We start from the raw sequence: 17,990 nt of genomic DNA, 5'->3' as shown, positions 1-17,990 counted from the left end.
AGGGGTGGGGATGAGGGAGGATCGTCATCACTGTTACTGAAAGTCACCTGATGCTCTCCTCCAATCCCCAGTCTCTGACCTCACAATCTGGAACCTGAGCCAAAATAGCTCAACTGCGCACACCCCGTGGCTGAAAAGAAAAATGCAAGCAGAACAGAAATGCAAGCAGAATAGGAAAAGAGGGACATTCTTAAAAGGATTTTAGCAGTTTTTCTTGCCAAGAGGAAATTTAAACACACACACACACAGTGTCTTATATTCCAATCTAATATATACAAAAGAAGAAGTCACTGACTCTTAGAACAGAGCTGGGATTACTGGGATAAAGGAGGGAAGGATGACTGCATCTCATCTTGCACACATGGGGTTACTAATGCCCTTCTGTTGTTTAACAGGGGTTCCCATACCCAAGGGAGTTGAGAGAAGAACAAATAGCTTTTTCAGGTGGAATCTGATTTTCCAACAGGCTAGGATCGTTATGAGAGTGAAGTAAAAGACGCCATTACCTGCTTTGTAAGACTGCTCTCTACTCTGCACATTAATTTATCAGGTCCAAGACTTCTAGAAACCCCCCTTTCAAGCACCCTGGACCTTGGCAATTTCCTTCTTAATCCCTCTGTACTTCCCATTATGATAATAATATGACCGCATTATAGAAAAATGGAAGGAAAAAAATCTAGCACCCTAACAAAAACTCTTCTAGTTTTGTGGTAACATACTCTTCCAATCTTTTACTTCTGCTGTATTTTTTCTGTAAAACAGGATTGCAGTAAAGGTTATATACAATTGTTTCCTGCCTAGCACTGTATCATGAGCATTCATCCATGCTGCTCCAAAGGCGAGCACCCACACCCACCTAAATACTGAATAAACTGCAGCCTTATTCTGTAGAGCTATAACACGGGACAGTTAAAGGGTACTAAGTTCTAGAGCAATTCCTTCAGGACAAAAGCTAAGAAGAAACAATTAGGTAGGTAATCCTTTTTTTTTTTTTTTAAGACTATACCCCTCTATGAAGTGGTGCCCTTATACTAGTGACACAAAGCTCTGCTCTAGAGTATAACACTCCAGTAAACTAGCTAGAGGTCTAGAAGGCCCCTTAGCAGAACTTTTCAAGTCTCTCTTCCTCATACCACAATGCTGCAAGGCTCTAGAATGAGTTGCTGTATTTTTATAGAATTGGGTGGGTCACTAACTGTTCGGTCATGATATGAGGGTTTTCAGTGAAAACAGAGAGAAAAAAAGGACTCATGCATGCTAAGATGCAGTCAGATAAAATGGCTCATTGCAGCTACTGTTTCAAAAAAAGGACCAATTGCTTCATTACTATATTTTTGTATTGTCATAGTATTCATTATAAAATACATGCTTTAGAATTTTTTTAAATGAGGAAAATTTCTATGTATTGATTGATAGGAAGATTTTCCAAAATACAGACAATATATAACAGTATAGATAGCATGTTGCCTTTTGGTAAAGGGAGGGAGGATAAGAATTTATATTAGTATTTGCTTATAACTGCATTTTAAAAAACACACTGAAAGGATAACCAAGAAATTAATAAAAATGGTAATCTCTAGAGGGGAGGGGTGGGGGAAGGATGAGATGGATGAATACAAGTGTGGAAAGAAACGTTTTTATAACTATCTTGACTTCTGAACTCCCTATATTACCTATGCAGAAAAACAGATAATAGAGAAACAGAAAAGCCCAGAAAAAAACAATAATCTGTGGCGGAGATTCCTTTAGGGCTCCCTGAAAACTAGTCTGGCTACTATTTTATGTTTGGAGGGAGATTTGTCCCTATCAGCAGAAAATTAAGTTCAGATCCAACAACTCCGAGTGTAAGGGACCCTCATAACAGTGCTTTTTCCTTGGGGGCAACAGTTTGGGCTCCAGTATGTAGCCAAAGAGCACTGGATCCTCTTCTGCTTATCCCAAAGCCTACTCTGCTCTGAAATTTCCTGGAGATCCCATTCCTCCTCCTAATCACGTCCTTGATCCCTACCAACTCCGGGTCTCCCTGGAGAGAGAATAACCAAACTTAACAAGAGTTATGTCTGCACAGCCACAACACTCTCCATCATGATCTGTATTTCCTCCAGTTTCTCATCAACTCCATCTTTGTTGTAAAAGCCTGAGAGACCTCTAATCATCCCCCCTCCATCCATCCTCTCCAGCCCAGTCAATCTCTAAGTGGGTCCCAGCTACTTCACTGACTCCAGAGAACTTCTTCAAAACATCCTCCAAAGATGTTTTGAGACCTGGCTGGGAAAATAGCAAGAAAATAATTTTGTAGAAGCAAGTGCCCTTGAAGTACAGCCTCCAAAATGTTAGTAGTTAGTAGACAATGTCAAATTGTTTCCAAAGTGATCTGGCATGACCTCCATAAAAACAAAGATAATACTTGTACATTATCTACTCTGACAAAAACATAAAAGTGTTATCACAAGAAAAAGTAGAGAGCAGCTTCTAGACTATGGCAGGGGAGGGAAGGCAGCAAGCAGAAAATGGATAAAAGAGTGAAAACTGAAGCAATGGGTCAAGCCAGGTTAATATATATATATATAAAATAAAATTACATGGGATGCTTGTTAAAAATATACCTGTCTAGCCCTAACTGATTTGGCTCAGTGGATAGAGCATCGGCCTGCGGCCTACAGACTGAAGGGTCCCAGGTTCGATTCCGGTCAAGGGCATGTACCTTGGTTGCAGGCACATCCCCATTAGGGGGAGTGCAGGAGGCAGCTGATCGATGTTTCTCTCTCATCGATGTTTCTAACTCTCTATCCCTCTCCCTTCCTCTCTGTAAAAAAATCAATAAAATGTATTTTTTAAAAAAAAATATATATATATATACCTGTCTACAGTCCTTGTAACTTGGACTCTCTGGACTTTTAACAAGTTCTTCCTGTAATCCTTATGTACACTAAAGGTTGGAAATTACTGGCAGAAACAGACATTTAAATGTAGGAACTAACTGCATCAAGCTGACGGAAATTTAGGCAATACATATCCCCTATGAGATGATCTAAGTCTCAGACAATGCCATGTAAAAAGGACATTTTGTCAGAAATCAGATCTAGAATCTGCAGGTAATGGCGGGTGGTGTGTTGGGTTTAGAAGATAATTTCAGTCTACATATGTCTAGAATAATAATACAGGCACACTCGAGTTTGAATAGCTAGGAGGCTCTAAAACTGAGATTATCTTGGGATAGTCAGAAGCCAACAAATGTCACAGAAGGGTTGACTGTAAAAACTTTTCTGCACTAGCAAATTCTACCCAGGGTAAGCCAGGGGAATTCCCTGAAAGAAAGAAATTCAATATAGTATCTCTGGGAAATTACCAGTATATAATCAGTGGATAGTTCTATTATGTGCTTGAAGTAGCTATTTTGTAGAAACTGAGACAGAGAGGAAGTATGAATGTGTATATAATGGAGTTATAAACATTTAAAATGAACTACCAAGCTAATAAAGTATGGCTCTCTATGTAAGCACTCTAAAAGGAAGGCTATGCTTTCATGAAACTATTGGACTAAAACAAGAAACATTCTCCAGACTCCAGGCTCCCAAAAGAACACTAAATTGCTCCGATTAAATACACTAGCTGTGCAGGACAAGATCCTTTTGAAAACAGCCAGTATAACTTCCTGTCTTAATGTTACTATCGGTCCTCCAAACGCCTTTCCAGACGGTAGAGGGCAGCATACCAAGCAGTTTGTATTTGAAAACAACAGAGGTTGCCTCTCTCTAACGTGACTGCGTCACTAACAGACGTAACAATGACACATCTAAAATAGAAGAGATCCATGTGCCATCTGGTGGCGAAAAGGAGAAAGAGCACACTGCAGATAGATATATCAAATTCCTCCAGTTTAGAGAAAATTAAAGTTTAATTATCTTTATCTGATGACACTCTCCCTTAAATCTCCACCAGTGCATGGAAAAAGAAGAAACTCAGACCACAACAAACAAAACACAGAACTTTTTAGAAAGCTGCCAAAACAAAAGAAGAATTTGAGATGATGATAGGTAACACCAAAGACAGCTTATGCAAGAAAGAAGAAAAAAAAGTTATATATATAACAGAACCAGCATTTTAGAATGAAAGGTATCTTTAAGTCCATCTACCATTTTACAGATGAGGTAGAGTCAAAGCATGAAGGAAAATCTCTGGTGCAATCTCATTAGTCAGATTAAAGCAGATATCGCTTTTCCCCTATCAGACTCCTTGTAACCCCAAGTGATGGAGTAGATTTATAAATTACAAGACATACTATCTGATATTACAGAACCTCTCGACTTCTCTGTGCTAACACACTGACTCTACTCAAAATTCAAGAGAAGTTAGTAAATAAAAGATAAGAACCCCAAAAAATGTTCTCTTGTTCTAATTCCCCACACTTGAGAGAAACTGACAGAACAGACATCTTTCTGCCGAAAGACTCACTGAGTAAGGGGAAGCATGTTGAGCTCTTACAAAATCTTGTTTCTAGAGGTTCAAGTTGCAGAGACGACAAAGATTCACGAGGACATTTCCTGATAAAGATCCACTGGGTGGGTGCCACGAAGTGGACAGAAGAGGATCACAGGGAAAAGGGAAAAGACCCTTGGATCCCTTTGGGGAAAGAGGAGCTTGCTTCCCCACCACAGACTCCTGTTAAAGCCCGAACCATGAAAGTTCTGCGAGAGCAGGACAAGTAAACCTAGCCATAGCTGTGAGCAGTCTGACCTGTGGGACAACAGCACAAACCTTGGGATCTGGACCCACACAGTTCTATCCTAACTAGAATACTGTTGTTTTTATGAAATTCTCAGCTCTTGGTCAAGATCTTGCTTTTTTGTCAGAGTTCTTTCTAATTCAGTCATTAACCACTTGGAGAACTGTTCTATGCTCACAGTTCCCATAATGCACCTCATATTTTAACAGAAAGAGACAATCTAATGCTATATATCGTCCACCTCACAACTATTAAAAAGGGGCATTAGTTCGTGGATCTTAAGAACCCAAAAGGTTTTTAAAAGAAAGTAATAAACCTAAAAAGAACATCAGTTATCATTTACCACACTGTTTTAAAACATAATAGTTTTAATGGGATCGCGTAATCAACAAAAGAAAGAGTGAGAAGAAAGCAGAATGAAAAGCTAGTTATCTTGTACATACTACAGATAATGACCTGAGGCCACCACCATGATAACAATGCTCCCTAGGAGAGGATGAAAAAAAGTTAACTACAGTATTGAGCATGTTCCCAAGGAATTAAAGAAGCAGAGTCAACAAAGAGACCAAGATAAAGACTCCTTACTGATCATCATAAGGAAAATGAGAAAGTACTAGACCTTTTATAGCACTGCCTATCAAATCTGAACTCTTGGCAACAAATAAATCAACTAAGTAAATTCCTGATTTATAGGAAGTCAAGAGTTCAGAAATAAGAGAATAACCCTTGAGAGAGAAAAATGTATGTGAGAACTTGTAGTATAAATTTGAGGACCATTCCTCTCTCCTAGCTCTCCTCTTAGAAAAAGGTACGTATCTTCTTGAACCTTAATGAAGCCAGTGGCTGAAAACCTTTAACTATAGGAGGCAGATGTAGAGAGTGAGACAGATGTTTTCTTTAATGCCTGATACTGGAGAAGCCAGGAGGTATATGAGAACTTTTAGGTAGAAATAAAATATAAGAGAGATACAGGCATGTTTTAAAATAGAGGAGTTGCATTTAGCAAGTGAGAGAGGAAATAATGCAATATTATGAAAACCTAGTGTCCAAATAACTTCCTCATCAAGCTGCAGCTACTGGGCTGAAATCATCTAAGCAGGGCTTCTACAAGAACTAGATAAGCACGTCTTATTTCTCCAACTGGGTTAATTTTGCTACAGTTGAATATACTGTAATCAGAATCTGGCTCCCCTTCAACACTAAATATCCGATATCTCACTTTCCCTAATCTTTTTTGTACCTGCGAGTCACTGTCAATTCAAGGACATTTGTGCCTAAATGAATGAAGTGTTGCAGAAGCCAGTGTATCCCTTCTTCCAGCTTTGTCTGGATCTATATTCTCAGAAGCTCTCAGGGCAGAGACATACATGTCTGAGAAGCCAAGGCTAGAGCAAGGGCTTGGAGTTGCACAGTCTGCAGTGTGAACCCTGGCTCTGGCACATACTATAATGGCCTCGAAAAAGTTTTTAAGCCATGTCTCTACTTCTTCATCTGAAGATGGAATATTTATATAGTAATGAGTATTTATCTATCATTTAATTATACTATCAAGAGTAAGACTATGAATAAGAGACTTGGTAACTGCAACTGGTTACCAACTTAAAAAAAAATTAAGGAGGAATGTTCTGAAATGTTATACTAGACCTGTTTAAAGCACCAGAAAGCAAAGTAAACCTTGCTTTCACACTGTTGAGATATGGGTTCTCTGAATCCTCATCTCTGAAGTTTTTAGAACTTGAAATTAAGACAGTGTGCCAATTTACACAAATGTAAGATAATGGTATTATTACTTAATGTGTCCCTCACATTCCAAAGACAGAATAAGTATATGGTAGCCTAATTTCTCCCCTGACAGCTAACAACACAGCTACTGGTTCTCCTGTACTCTCAAAAAAAAGAAAAAATACTAGGAAAAGATAAATCAACCCCAATCTTTAGTCTCAGTTTTCTAAAGAGAAATTCCTTTACATCTGTTTCACTTTTTCTCTAATATTAAAGAGATCCAACAAAAAGGCCCTTCTATATACTTACCTTTTGATGCTGCAGAAGCAAAGGGCCAGGATGGAGAAAGCATCAGATATTGGAGAAAAATGGAAGAAAAAAAAGGAATCACACATGGTTTGTTGTTACTGCAGACAGTAGGCCCAACCACCTGACCTATAAAGACTCTGCCCAACCCTCATCAATTATGTAGGTAGGTCTGGAGGTAGTATCTTAACAGCAGTGCCAGAATTGGTTCAAGAGCATCATCAAAATGGGGCCAGATTGAGCTGTCACCTTATCTCATATCCCCACAATATAAAATACCTACATGCAAAACAACTGGAGGGGGGGGGGGAGGGCGTGGAGAAATAGCAACCTACATACAACAATTCTCTTTCACAAACCCAGCATCCCCAAAACATAAAAACATCTTATTTTCTTCCAAGTTGAAATCCCATCTCTCTTCAACCCTCACCCAGGGAAGGGAAAGGGATGGGAAACCCATTTATAGGATATTCTAAATACTACATTGGCCCTTTTTGCATGGATGAGGAAGGGACTCACTCTTGGTCTGCGCAGAGAAGGCATTGGTAAGTTTGGCGAAAAGTTCATTGTTCTCAAAGCGGTCCTCCTTCACCTTTGTCCAGAAGCAGTTCTGGGAAAGGTCCTCAGCGACAAACTGTGGATACAGGCAGGGTGTTAACAGTTACTAAGCTGAGTTCTGTACTTTCGATCCTAGAAAACTGATTAAGAAGCAAGAGGTGGCTGGCCAATTATGAGCACTGTCTATACCAGAATCAGATGAACCTGTGATACAGACAACAGCTGTGCTCTTCATGATGAAATCAGGAGATGATGCTTCCAGTGTGTTTGTTGATGATTATTCAAGTTATGCTACGTATCATCCTTCTAACCTCAAACCCACTAGTTTTATAAGCATTAAGGCATTATTTCACATCTTCCCCTGTTCTACATCACATATCTTTTTTAAATATATTTTTTTTATTTTTTCCAGAGAGGAAAGGAGAGGGATAGAGAGTTAGAAATATCGATGAGAGAGAAACATTGATCAGCTGCCTCTTGCACACCCCCTACTGGGGATGTGCCTGCAACCAAGGTACATGCCCTTGACCGGAATCGAGCCTGGGACCCTTGAGTCCGCAGGCTGACGCTCTATCCACTGAGCCAAACCGGTTAGGGCTACATCACATATTTTCCCATCAATTTGGCTAACTGTGCCAAATTTGTTCTTTTTACAATCCCTAAACTCTATTTTAACTTGGTTTTTGGAAGAAAAGGGTTAACGCAAACACATAGTGGGAATAATACTGGACAATGCAAACATCTCCTGTGAACTCATTTACTGGAGGGTGGAGGTAGTGGGGCTGTATCCACTAATCCATGACTTGAGATCAGCAAAATTATCAGTACCTTGTAGATTAGTGAAATGACTATTATCAAACTGTGTGTTACCCTGGCACTCAAATCCTCAGAGGCCAAATATACTAACTTAAGTTTAGGTTTTGTAGCAGAGTTTGGGCTCAAAGAACTTTCCAAAGTGATGTCTAACATACAGGAGATATCTAATACCTGCTGAATACACACATGCATGAGTGGCACTAAAGACAGAGAGATGTGAGCCACAAGAAATGGAAGCCCAATCATGAACAAAGTACAAAGTAGGAAAGTGAAGTGGTTTCTGAAGATGTACTGATAAAGAAATGCACAGAAATTCTCACCTTGGACCAGTTTGGCCTCCGGAGCTGTACCTCTGGCTTATAAAGCTTCTTTGGGGTTAGTCCATATGGCAGAACTGGGGCTGCAGGAACTCCAAATCCAAAAGGGGGAGGTGGAGGCATACCCATTCCTGGTGGAGGTGGAGGAATGCCAGGGCCTCCAGGAAATGGAGGGGGTGGGGGGATTCCAGTACCACCAGGAAGAGGGGGAGGAGGAGGAGGCAGCATTCCGGGTCCACCAGGTAAGGGAGGAGGAGGTGGGGGGATGGCAGCACCCCCAGGCAAAGGAGGGGGTGGGGGGATGGCAGCACCCCCTGGCAAAGGAGGGGGTGGGGGGATGGCAGCACCCCCTGGCAAAGGAGGGGGTGGGGGGATGGCAGCACCCCCTGGCAAAGGAGGGGGTGGGGGGATGGCAGCACCCCCAGGCAAAGGAGGGGGTGGGGGGATGGCAGCACCCCCAGGCAAAGGAGGGGGAGGTGGTGGAGGAGGAATGGTGCCACCCCCAGGAAGAGGAGGTGGGGGTGGAATAGCAGTGCCAGAGTCACCAGGCAGAGGAGGGGCAGGGGGAACAGCAGCACTGCTGGGAGGGGCTACAGCAGTAACTGCAGCAGAGAGAGAAGCCATTTCTTTCTTGGCATCTTCCAATTCCTTGGATAGCTTGGCAACCTAGAAAAACAACATCAATGAAAGTATACTTCTCACTCTACCTCAGGAACAACTGGAGTTTAAAGGGGCCTAAAAAATTACTTAACTCCACCTTCTCATTTCATACATGAAGGGTGTGAAAGGAGTCAGACATGAAATGATTCGCCTGGAGTCACATAACTATTTAGTGACAAGGTGAAATTAAAGTTCAGGTCTTCATGTTCTTAGCTCAGCATGCTTTGCATTAAAAAGGCAACTTCATGCCTGGCCAGCACAGCTCAGTGGTTGAGCATCAACCTATGAACCAGGAGGTCATGGTTGATTCCGGTCAGGGCACATGCTCGGGTTGCAGGCTCAATCCCCAGTATGGGGCGTGCAAGAGGCAGTTGATCAATGATTCTCTCTAATCATTGATGTTTCTATCTCTCTCTCCCTCTCCCTTACTCTCTAAAATCAATTAAAATATATACATATTAAAAAGGCAACTTCAACCTTTATGTTAAATTCTCCCTTTGATTAGAAAATGCAAAGACCAAGTAAATCAAATATTCTAGTTACATAATTAACACATGTGCTATACAGGTAATTATATAACTACATAATTGATCAAGTTATCAGATATCACAGATCATTCAAATATTTATAACTACAGAGAGAATGTGTAAGGATAAATCTGTCCAGAGATGACTAATAGGAGAAAATAAACAAAGATGAGAACAATTTATTTAGTTTCTACTTCTAAATTTATTAGAAGTGTATTATCTATTTCTGGGTAGTGCTGTGAATTATTTTATTCTATGTTGTTCTGTATTTTTCAAATTTTCTATCTTATGTTTTACTAATCTCCAAAACAAAACAAACAAAAAAAGTAAAAGATTTTTAAAATATTCACTATCTAACTAGATTACCTGCTAGTAGCTGAACCCTCCCTGGGAGTAAGATGACTCCTGCTCCAAGACAGACTGACCCTGAGGCTGCTGATGGCAGTTACAGGTCACTCTGCCTTCCCTGCTCAGACATTACCTGTCCTGTGAGCTGAGACACCTCTGCTTCCAGGTCCTGTTTCTCGGTGGCAATCTGTTGCTTTTCAGAACCCAATGCATCCTTTTCTCCCTGAAGATCCTGGAGCTTCTGCTCGAAGTCACTTTCCATCTTTTTCATTTCCACCTGTAGCTCATGTCGGGCTGTTAACTCTACATCCAGCTAGAGGAGAAAGGAATCAGGCTCCCAGTAAGCTATCTCAGCAAGAAGCATAGCGCTATTCCCCATAATGTACTGTTTTGTGCCAATCTCTGACCCAGGCAATGCCTGGGAAAAAAAGAACACCATGATTCTGACCTGAAAATCATGGATAAAAGAGGGGGAACAAGAGACCATTTCCATAGTTTATCTATTTTTGGAGTTATAATTAAAAAACAAACACTTAAGATTTTAAAGACATTTAATCAGGACAGCCATGGCGTATAATCCCAGTAGTCTCTAGGATCAAAACCTATCAACCACAAAAGGAGTCTTTAACAATTGGAGAGAAAAAGAGAATTCAGATATATTCCAGTTCCTATTGTTCCAGGGATAAGAGGCCCGAGATGCCAAGTAAACCCAAGAGTGCTTTCAGTATTATATGAGTGCTGGCTGTCTTTCCTGTCCTGCCCAGGGGTCCAAAACTGTGCAAAGTCACACTAACTAGCTCCTCATGATCACATTCATATCCACTTGCTGTTGATAACGAGGAACTGTTATCGTGTGCTGACTGCTTTCAAAACATCTCAGGTATGTTTCACAGGTTAGAAATATCATAATCCTTAGAAAAAGAATGATACACCCAATTGTTTTATTCTCTCACACCCACCTTTTTTTCCAGCTCAGTAGCTTTGGCTTCAGATTTCTCTACCTTTGTTTTATCAATCATTTGATCTGAAAAGAAGAAGAGTCAGGAAGTAAAGCTCCCAATTCTCTTGTTTTCCCCATCACTCCCTAAGCCCTTCAATATAACCAGGGCAGTCTTTGGTCCTTTGTTTATTTGTACTGCCCTTCTTAATGTTGTGCACTAAATAAAGAACCTTCAGTTAAGTTCAACATAAGATTCTTATGTGGCTGGTAAGGCCACCATGCTGAATGGCATGAAGAATGCCTACAAGTCTTACTTATGAATTTCTGAAACCAACCAGAGTCCTCGCTTACAGCTGAAGCCCCTTCAAAAGATGGGGTAGTGTGTGAGAAGGGGTTAAATTTTAAAATTATGTAGAAATAAACTTAAGGCCTCTATATTTTTAACACAGATGTTGGTTAACACCTAAGAAAGGGACAACATGGAAATACCTGAGAACCAGAAAGATATCTTCTCTGAAATTTTCACTGGAAGATACAAAACGAAAGGCAGAAGCAATATTTTAAGGAACCAGATGGATGAATACACTTACCAATCAATCCCTCAATATCAATCTGGAGGTGCCGGCACTTGAAGTCAGGATCAGCCCCATTCTTGTGCAAAACTATCTGAGAAATACATTCTTCAATCAACCTATAGTACTGCGGTCTATGGAAGAAATAGAAGGAAAACCACAATATAATTTTCAGAAGTATTCAAGATCAAAAAAAGGTAACTGCTTTGACAATAGAGGGACCTGAGGAAAATGCTCTGGAAAAGACCTTTTCATAAAATTAACAGAAGTATGGCTGCCATCTAAGAAACCACTTCCACATCAGGTACCCCACCTACTTCAGAGAGTCAAACTTCTTGCCATCTACCTTCTAGTGCCAATCCTTTCCCATCTAAAAACTTGGGCTTGAGCCTTCCTGTCAATGGATAGTACTACTGCTAAATCTCTACTTTCAGACAACCTAAGAGAACTTTAAATTTACCCCCTTTTGCTATCATCTTCACTCCACACTACCAAAAAATGAAGGGCATTGCACCTTAGACATTGTGACTTCTTCCATAGAGATGCCTTTCAGTTGGATTAAAGGGACCCCTGACAACTCTCTTTATATCTATGACTAAAAATGAAACCTAATTCTTGCCTTTTCTTTTTCCCTTTACAGACAATCTTTGAACTTAAGGATTTTGTTCTTTCCACTTAGGCTTAAATTCAAAACTTCCCACAGGTATACCATTTTACCTGGCCTCGTAGTCATTTCGGACTAAGAGTAGGTGCTGCAGAATGGACAGGAAGTGTGGCTCTGCCTTTGAGTCCTTCACCGTGTTTAAGAGAAATTGGAAGACTTCATTGAAATCAGTGGGAAAGAGGAAGAAGCTAAGGAAAGCATATATTTAGATACTATGAGAGGTGGCTTACCCAACTCTCAGGAAAAGTAGCAAGATGCTCTCTATTCTAACAGCTGTTCTTCCTGTAATTATTGTCTGAAACTTTAAGCTCTATAAACTTCCTTTAGCAAAGGGACCAATGATTTGGTGGTACGATACAGAGATAGAGGATTGCTAGTATTTGGCTTGAAGATCAATCAGAAACTAAAAGATAACTGTCTCAAAGTCACTTGTGGTAAATATCAACAGGTAACCAAATTACTCCCTCCATCAGTTTCAGAAACACATACAAGAAAGCAAATTATAACCCTACTCCCTGACTTGTATATATTCTCTAAAACCAACTCTACATTTTAGTAAGTTAAGCTATCATGTTCTAGGAGATCTATACTAATTCCGAGGGCTGCTTCCATGCTAAACAACCCTCTGATCACCTTTCCTAACTTTCCTGGTCTGTGCTGAGGTAAATAAATCCAATAGAAATCAAAGACACCTGCCTTATCTACCAAGAAGACATGCATGCTGATGTCATCACCCCCACACCATTCCATGAAAGTATCTACAACTGAATGTTTCCTATCTTGAACCCAGTCAGTTAAAGGATATTCCATCTCCATTCGAATGTCATCCAGCCGTCCCTTCAGGTCATAGGAATCTTCATCCCCTTGCTCATCAAACACAGCTAGTTGCACTCTCATATCATCATTTTCAATCTTCCGAAGACCCTGTCCACAACAAAAATAGAAGTCAGAGAACCCAGAAGTGTCCTATGTTGACTAAAAACCCAAGCCTTTCAACCTGGTTTTTAAATTGAAAACCCAAGTTATCCCTGGGATGACTGAGTTGTAAGAGCAGGAAGGAATCAGTCCAGCCTTTGTAATGAAGGGCTGCATCTCACCTGCAACACTTGATGCAGCCCCAAGCGCATCAGTTCACTTCGGATGTGAACTCGGAAGTCAAGTTCTTCAGCTGGTGTGATGAGAGCATTGATTAGCTGTAGGCATCCCACCTAAAATTAAAAAATTCAGCAGCTATGTCAGTGTAAACTCCTAAATATAAAGATTTCAATCTTGTTACATGCATTCCGAGGACCCCAAATACAACCTAAAAAATGCTACAAGAATGACTTTTTGCTGGAGCAATACGACCTGGTTTGAGCACAGGTCTGGAGAGCTCAGAGGTCTAAATAATTCCAAGGATTTAATGGTATACTTTGCTCTAGGCCTTGGTTTTCCTAATTTGTGAATAGATATATTTTCCCCATTTCATAATGAGGGACAGTTCTTTCTCTGTCTGCTTGGAGAGAAGGATAATCATTTTCCTTTCCTAACAAATTATAAAATATAAAATATATAGTTGGGAACCATTCCATGTGCTCTATTAAAAGGTCAAATGAACTTAAGTCTTTCCATGTAGAATTCTACTCTTGGGCCCAGTTTCAGGGGATATACATGCCTTGAGTGCAATGGAGGTCTCACTTTTTAATCCATCCAGCAGTGGCTGGAAACGTTCCACCTCATCCATCTCAGCTCTTTCTGTCATGGCTTCCAAAACCCTTTCATTCCTGCCCAGGAGAAAAGAAAGGGAGAGAATTGCCCAGGTGCTCTGACACAGACACACATAGCAAGTAGATTATGCAGGGACATAGATCAGTTAGGAAATGGAACATTATCAGTGTTCTGGATTTCTCACATTATTCTCCTCATCACCTAGAACAGGGGCCAGAATGTGCTGAAAGCTAAGGATGATCTCTTCAGAAAAATGTACCTTAAAACCCATCCCTAGACTCCTACCTATAATTAAGACCCCTGTTCTATGGAATATAAATTGGTACAACTTTTGGAGGGGCATTAATAATACCAATTTTGAATGCACATAACATTTGCCCTATGTGTAGAAATCTATCGAACATAAATGAATAAATGTGAAAGAATAGATGTACAACAGGGGTGGGGGCCTTTTCTCTGCCAAGGGCCATTTGTATATTTATAACATCATTCTCGGGCCATACAAAATCATCAACTTAAAAATTAGCCTGCTGCCGAAACCGGTTTGGCTCAGTGGATAGAGCGTCGGCCTGCGGACTGAAGGGTCCCAGGTTCGATTCCGGTCAAGGGCATGTACCTGGGTTGCGGGCACATCCCCAGTAGGAGATGTGCAGGAGGCAGCTGATCGATGTTTCTCTCTCATCGATGTTTCTAACTCTCTCTCTCTCTCCCTTCCTCTCTGTAAAAAATCAATAAAATATATTTTAAAAAAAAATTAGCCTGCTATTTTGGTCAAACATTTAATTAACTCACCCCTAATGCCTTGGCAGCACCAGACTAAATAATTTCACAGGCCTTATACAGCCCGCTGGACATTCCCCACCCCTGATGTACGAGGGTGCTCATTATAGAATCATTTGCAACAGTAAAAATTCTTATCACCTAGAGCAAGAGCCAGGTATGCTTTAAAAAATGAAAAAATTGTTAAATAAATTATGCAACATACAGAATATGGAATGTTAAATAGCCAGGAAAGATATCAATAAATGTTGACATAAAAGAATGTCTAAAATCTCCTGTTAAATAAAAAGAAACAAGCTGAAAAAAATTAATGGTATGATTTAGCTTTTGTAAACACCTCCACAAAAAATAAAAATCTATATTATACATGAAATCGGTTTTGTAGGCAAAAGCCATTTTTTCTTAGTTCTAGAATACCATCTTTTGGAGTGGTATAAGATATCCTAGAATCTAGGAAATGCAATATATTTTTCTGTGCTAGAAAAAGATATATGAGACAGTATCAAGTCATTAACAGTGGTTATCTCTGCAGAATAGGATTTGCCAAAGGCATAAGGTTGGTAAATTTTATTTTATATATTTCTGTGTTGTTTGGACTTTAAAAAATAATATTGTGTTGCTTCTGATCTTTTAAAAAAAAAAAATGGAAAAAGAAACCCTTGTCCCTAGACAACACAGATGGAGATCTGGGAGCTATTTGACTATAACCAGTGGTACATTCAGGATAGCCCCCTTCACTTAACAATCTTCCTTAAATATTAAGATTCACGGTGTTCACGTCTGAGAAAAAATACGTATTTAAAACCAAGTGGCCACCCAAGCAACTCAATTTTCCTCTAGACTAGGGAAGATGGTAAAAAAGAGAATGGAGAAGAGAAATAATTCATCACATACATGTCCTCTGGCTGTGGTAGGATACAAAGAGCAGAAAGCAGCTTAGCTGCATCAATCATCATGTTGGGAACAGCAGGATCCATGGCTCTGACCAGCAGCAGGATTCCTTCTTCCGTCTCTAACATGGTCTTGATTCCAAACTGGCACGACAAGAACAGAGAAGGGAGGCTTAAAGATGACAGCATCTAACACAGGACATATTTAGGAGTCATTATGGTATTTCCCTCCAAAATTCATACATTGAAGTTTTAACTCCCAGTTACAACAAGGTCATATAAGAATAGGGTGGAGTCCTAAATCCAATGACTTGTCCTTATAAAAAAGGGAAATGTGGACATAAACATGCACACAAGGAGAATGCCATGTGAACACGAAGGCAGAGGTTGGGGAGATGCATCTACAAGTTGAGGAATGCCAGATGCTGCCAGCAAGCCACTAGAAGCTAGGAGAAAGGCAGGGAACGTACTCTCCCTCACAGCCTTCAGAAGGAACCAACCCTGCCAACACCTTGATCTTGGACTTCTAGTCTCCAAACTGTGAGACAATAAATTTCTGTTGTTTAAGACATCCAATTTGTAGTACTTTGTTACAGCAGCCCTAGCAAACTAATATAGGGGTAGAATACTTTCCCCAATGGAGCCAAACAGAAATTAGCATGGCAAAGTAATTTTCTAGTAGATTCACAACAGACTTCTATGTCTTCCAAGAGTTAAAATCTTGGATTTTTATGTTTCTTTTTAATGCCCCCCCAACCCAATGGAATAAGTTAATTATAACAAAATTAAACAGTGAGGAAGATAGATTTGTACTCAGGAACAAATAACCATGGGCTCCCTGGTTTTAAATACAAAAGAAATGAAGGAAAGGGAAGGGAAGAGAAAGGGAAAGGGAAAGGGGAAGGGGAAGGAGTTAAGTAGGGAGGAAGGGAGGGAGGGAGAGAGAGGGAGGGAGATTTTAACAGTATGACTGTCTGGAAAAACAAACCCAAACATAAACCTTTAAAAAACAATGACTATAAGTCAGGAAATTTAAGAATTAGCAAAAGAAAACTATAAAAAGAAAAAAAATGACCTTATTCTCTGAAACACATTACAACTGGGGGGAAAGGGTCCAAAGAAGCATGTATATGTGGCAATCAAAAGTCATAATACCAAAAGGGAAAGCTAGAAATCTTGAACTTCATATTCCTAAGTCCTTTTTGGAGTTTGCCAATAAAAGAGAAAGAATAGGGGTCATGATGGGGTTGCAATGGGGGGAAATCTCACCTTGTTGTTCATAAAAGCTTTTAAGCAGCGAATGATCTCATGCTTGTTACGGCTATCATAGCTCCTGCGTGTAGAAAACATAATCACTGAAGTCCCCTTATTCTATACCCCTCTCCCATTTGACTTTTCAGTCTTACAAACAAGGGATTTGTTTAGGGTTAAACTTGTGCTTGTGATGGACCTTAATAATCATCCCCAACTAGTATCTGAGTAAATTCTAGCCCATGGCACTTTGCTGTGAAACACTGGCAAAAACAGGTAGCTAAAGATTAACCTTTGGTTAATCCTCTCAAAATCCAAAATTTAGTATTACATTAAAATCTTCCCATTAATTGCCTCTAAGCTCCAAAGTACTAAATTCTATCAGGATAATATTCCATCTATTACTACTTAAAGTTTGTATTCAGGAGATATAGGCCCTGTGTCTTGTTTTTGAAAGATTCCAGGAAGTAAAGAAGTTGCTTTGGATCAGGCTGGCTTCAAGGAAAGCTAAGACACTCTAAGGTATCCCTAGGATTATTCTAACCCTGAAGACTGTCATAAAGCTAGTTCTGAACTGATGAAGTGCATTGTAAGACTTCCAGATTAGATATGACCCAGATCAGATCACAGGGGAGCTCTAGACTAAATCAGACCCGATTTCCAGATGAGATAAGAACCTAGGCTGAGACTCATAATCTTATGTGGTATATATCCTGTGTTATTCACCAGGAAATTTAAGTTTCTCCTCCTTTTCCTGTATCTATAATCATCATTCTTCCTCTAGTCACCCCTATGATAAACCCCATTCTCAGCTAACAGCATATTCCCCTAGTCCAGTGGTCAGCAAACTCATTAGTCAACAGAGCCAAATATCAACAGTACGATTGAAATTTCTTTTGAGAGCCAAATTTTTTAAACTTAAAATATATAGGTAGGTACATTGTTATTAACTTAATTAGGGTACTCCTAAGCTGGCCTTTGCTAAAAACGTCCTCAATCTGATTGAGGTACATTCGCTGAGGTCAACCCTTTCCAACTCTCCCATCCACACTCGTCTTGTATACTTGTTTCGTCTATCTCCGAAAACCAACTTCTACACATGGGCCACGAAGTTTCAATCGCATTGTACGTGCGCACCCACACGTGGTATTTTGTGGAAGAGCCACACTCGAGGGGCCAAAGAGCCGCATGTGACTTGCGAGCCGC

The 17,990-nt window shown here is 40.1% G+C and overlaps 1 protein-coding gene across 1 annotated transcript in view; it reads right to left on the bottom strand.

Moving 5' to 3' along the window:
- Positions 1–17,990, bottom strand: part of DIAPH1 (diaphanous related formin 1) — a 63,455-nt gene that overhangs the window by 30,581 nt on the left and 14,884 nt on the right. Inside the window, exons 7-18 of the mRNA XM_006086437.2 lie at positions 16,803–16,866; positions 15,538–15,677; positions 13,811–13,919; positions 13,254–13,364; positions 12,962–13,080; positions 12,210–12,326; positions 11,511–11,626; positions 10,940–11,004; positions 10,114–10,293; positions 8,449–9,111; positions 7,274–7,388; positions 6,758–6,766 (exon numbers count right to left, since the gene is read on the bottom strand). Of these exons, the coding sequence (XP_006086499.2) occupies positions 6,758–6,766; positions 7,274–7,388; positions 8,449–9,111; positions 10,114–10,293; positions 10,940–11,004; positions 11,511–11,626; positions 12,210–12,326; positions 12,962–13,080; positions 13,254–13,364; positions 13,811–13,919; positions 15,538–15,677; positions 16,803–16,866 (1,808 nt within the window). The remainder of the gene's footprint in view (positions 1–6,757; positions 6,767–7,273; positions 7,389–8,448; positions 9,112–10,113; positions 10,294–10,939; positions 11,005–11,510; positions 11,627–12,209; positions 12,327–12,961; positions 13,081–13,253; positions 13,365–13,810; positions 13,920–15,537; positions 15,678–16,802; positions 16,867–17,990) is intronic.

This window comes from Myotis lucifugus, unplaced genomic scaffold (assembly GCF_000147115.1).
Source record: "Myotis lucifugus unplaced genomic scaffold, Myoluc2.0 scaffold_28, whole genome shotgun sequence".
In the NCBI taxonomy this organism is placed as follows: Eukaryota; Metazoa; Chordata; class Mammalia; order Chiroptera; family Vespertilionidae; genus Myotis; species Myotis lucifugus.
This window is presented reverse-complemented; position numbering and strand designations above follow the sequence as displayed.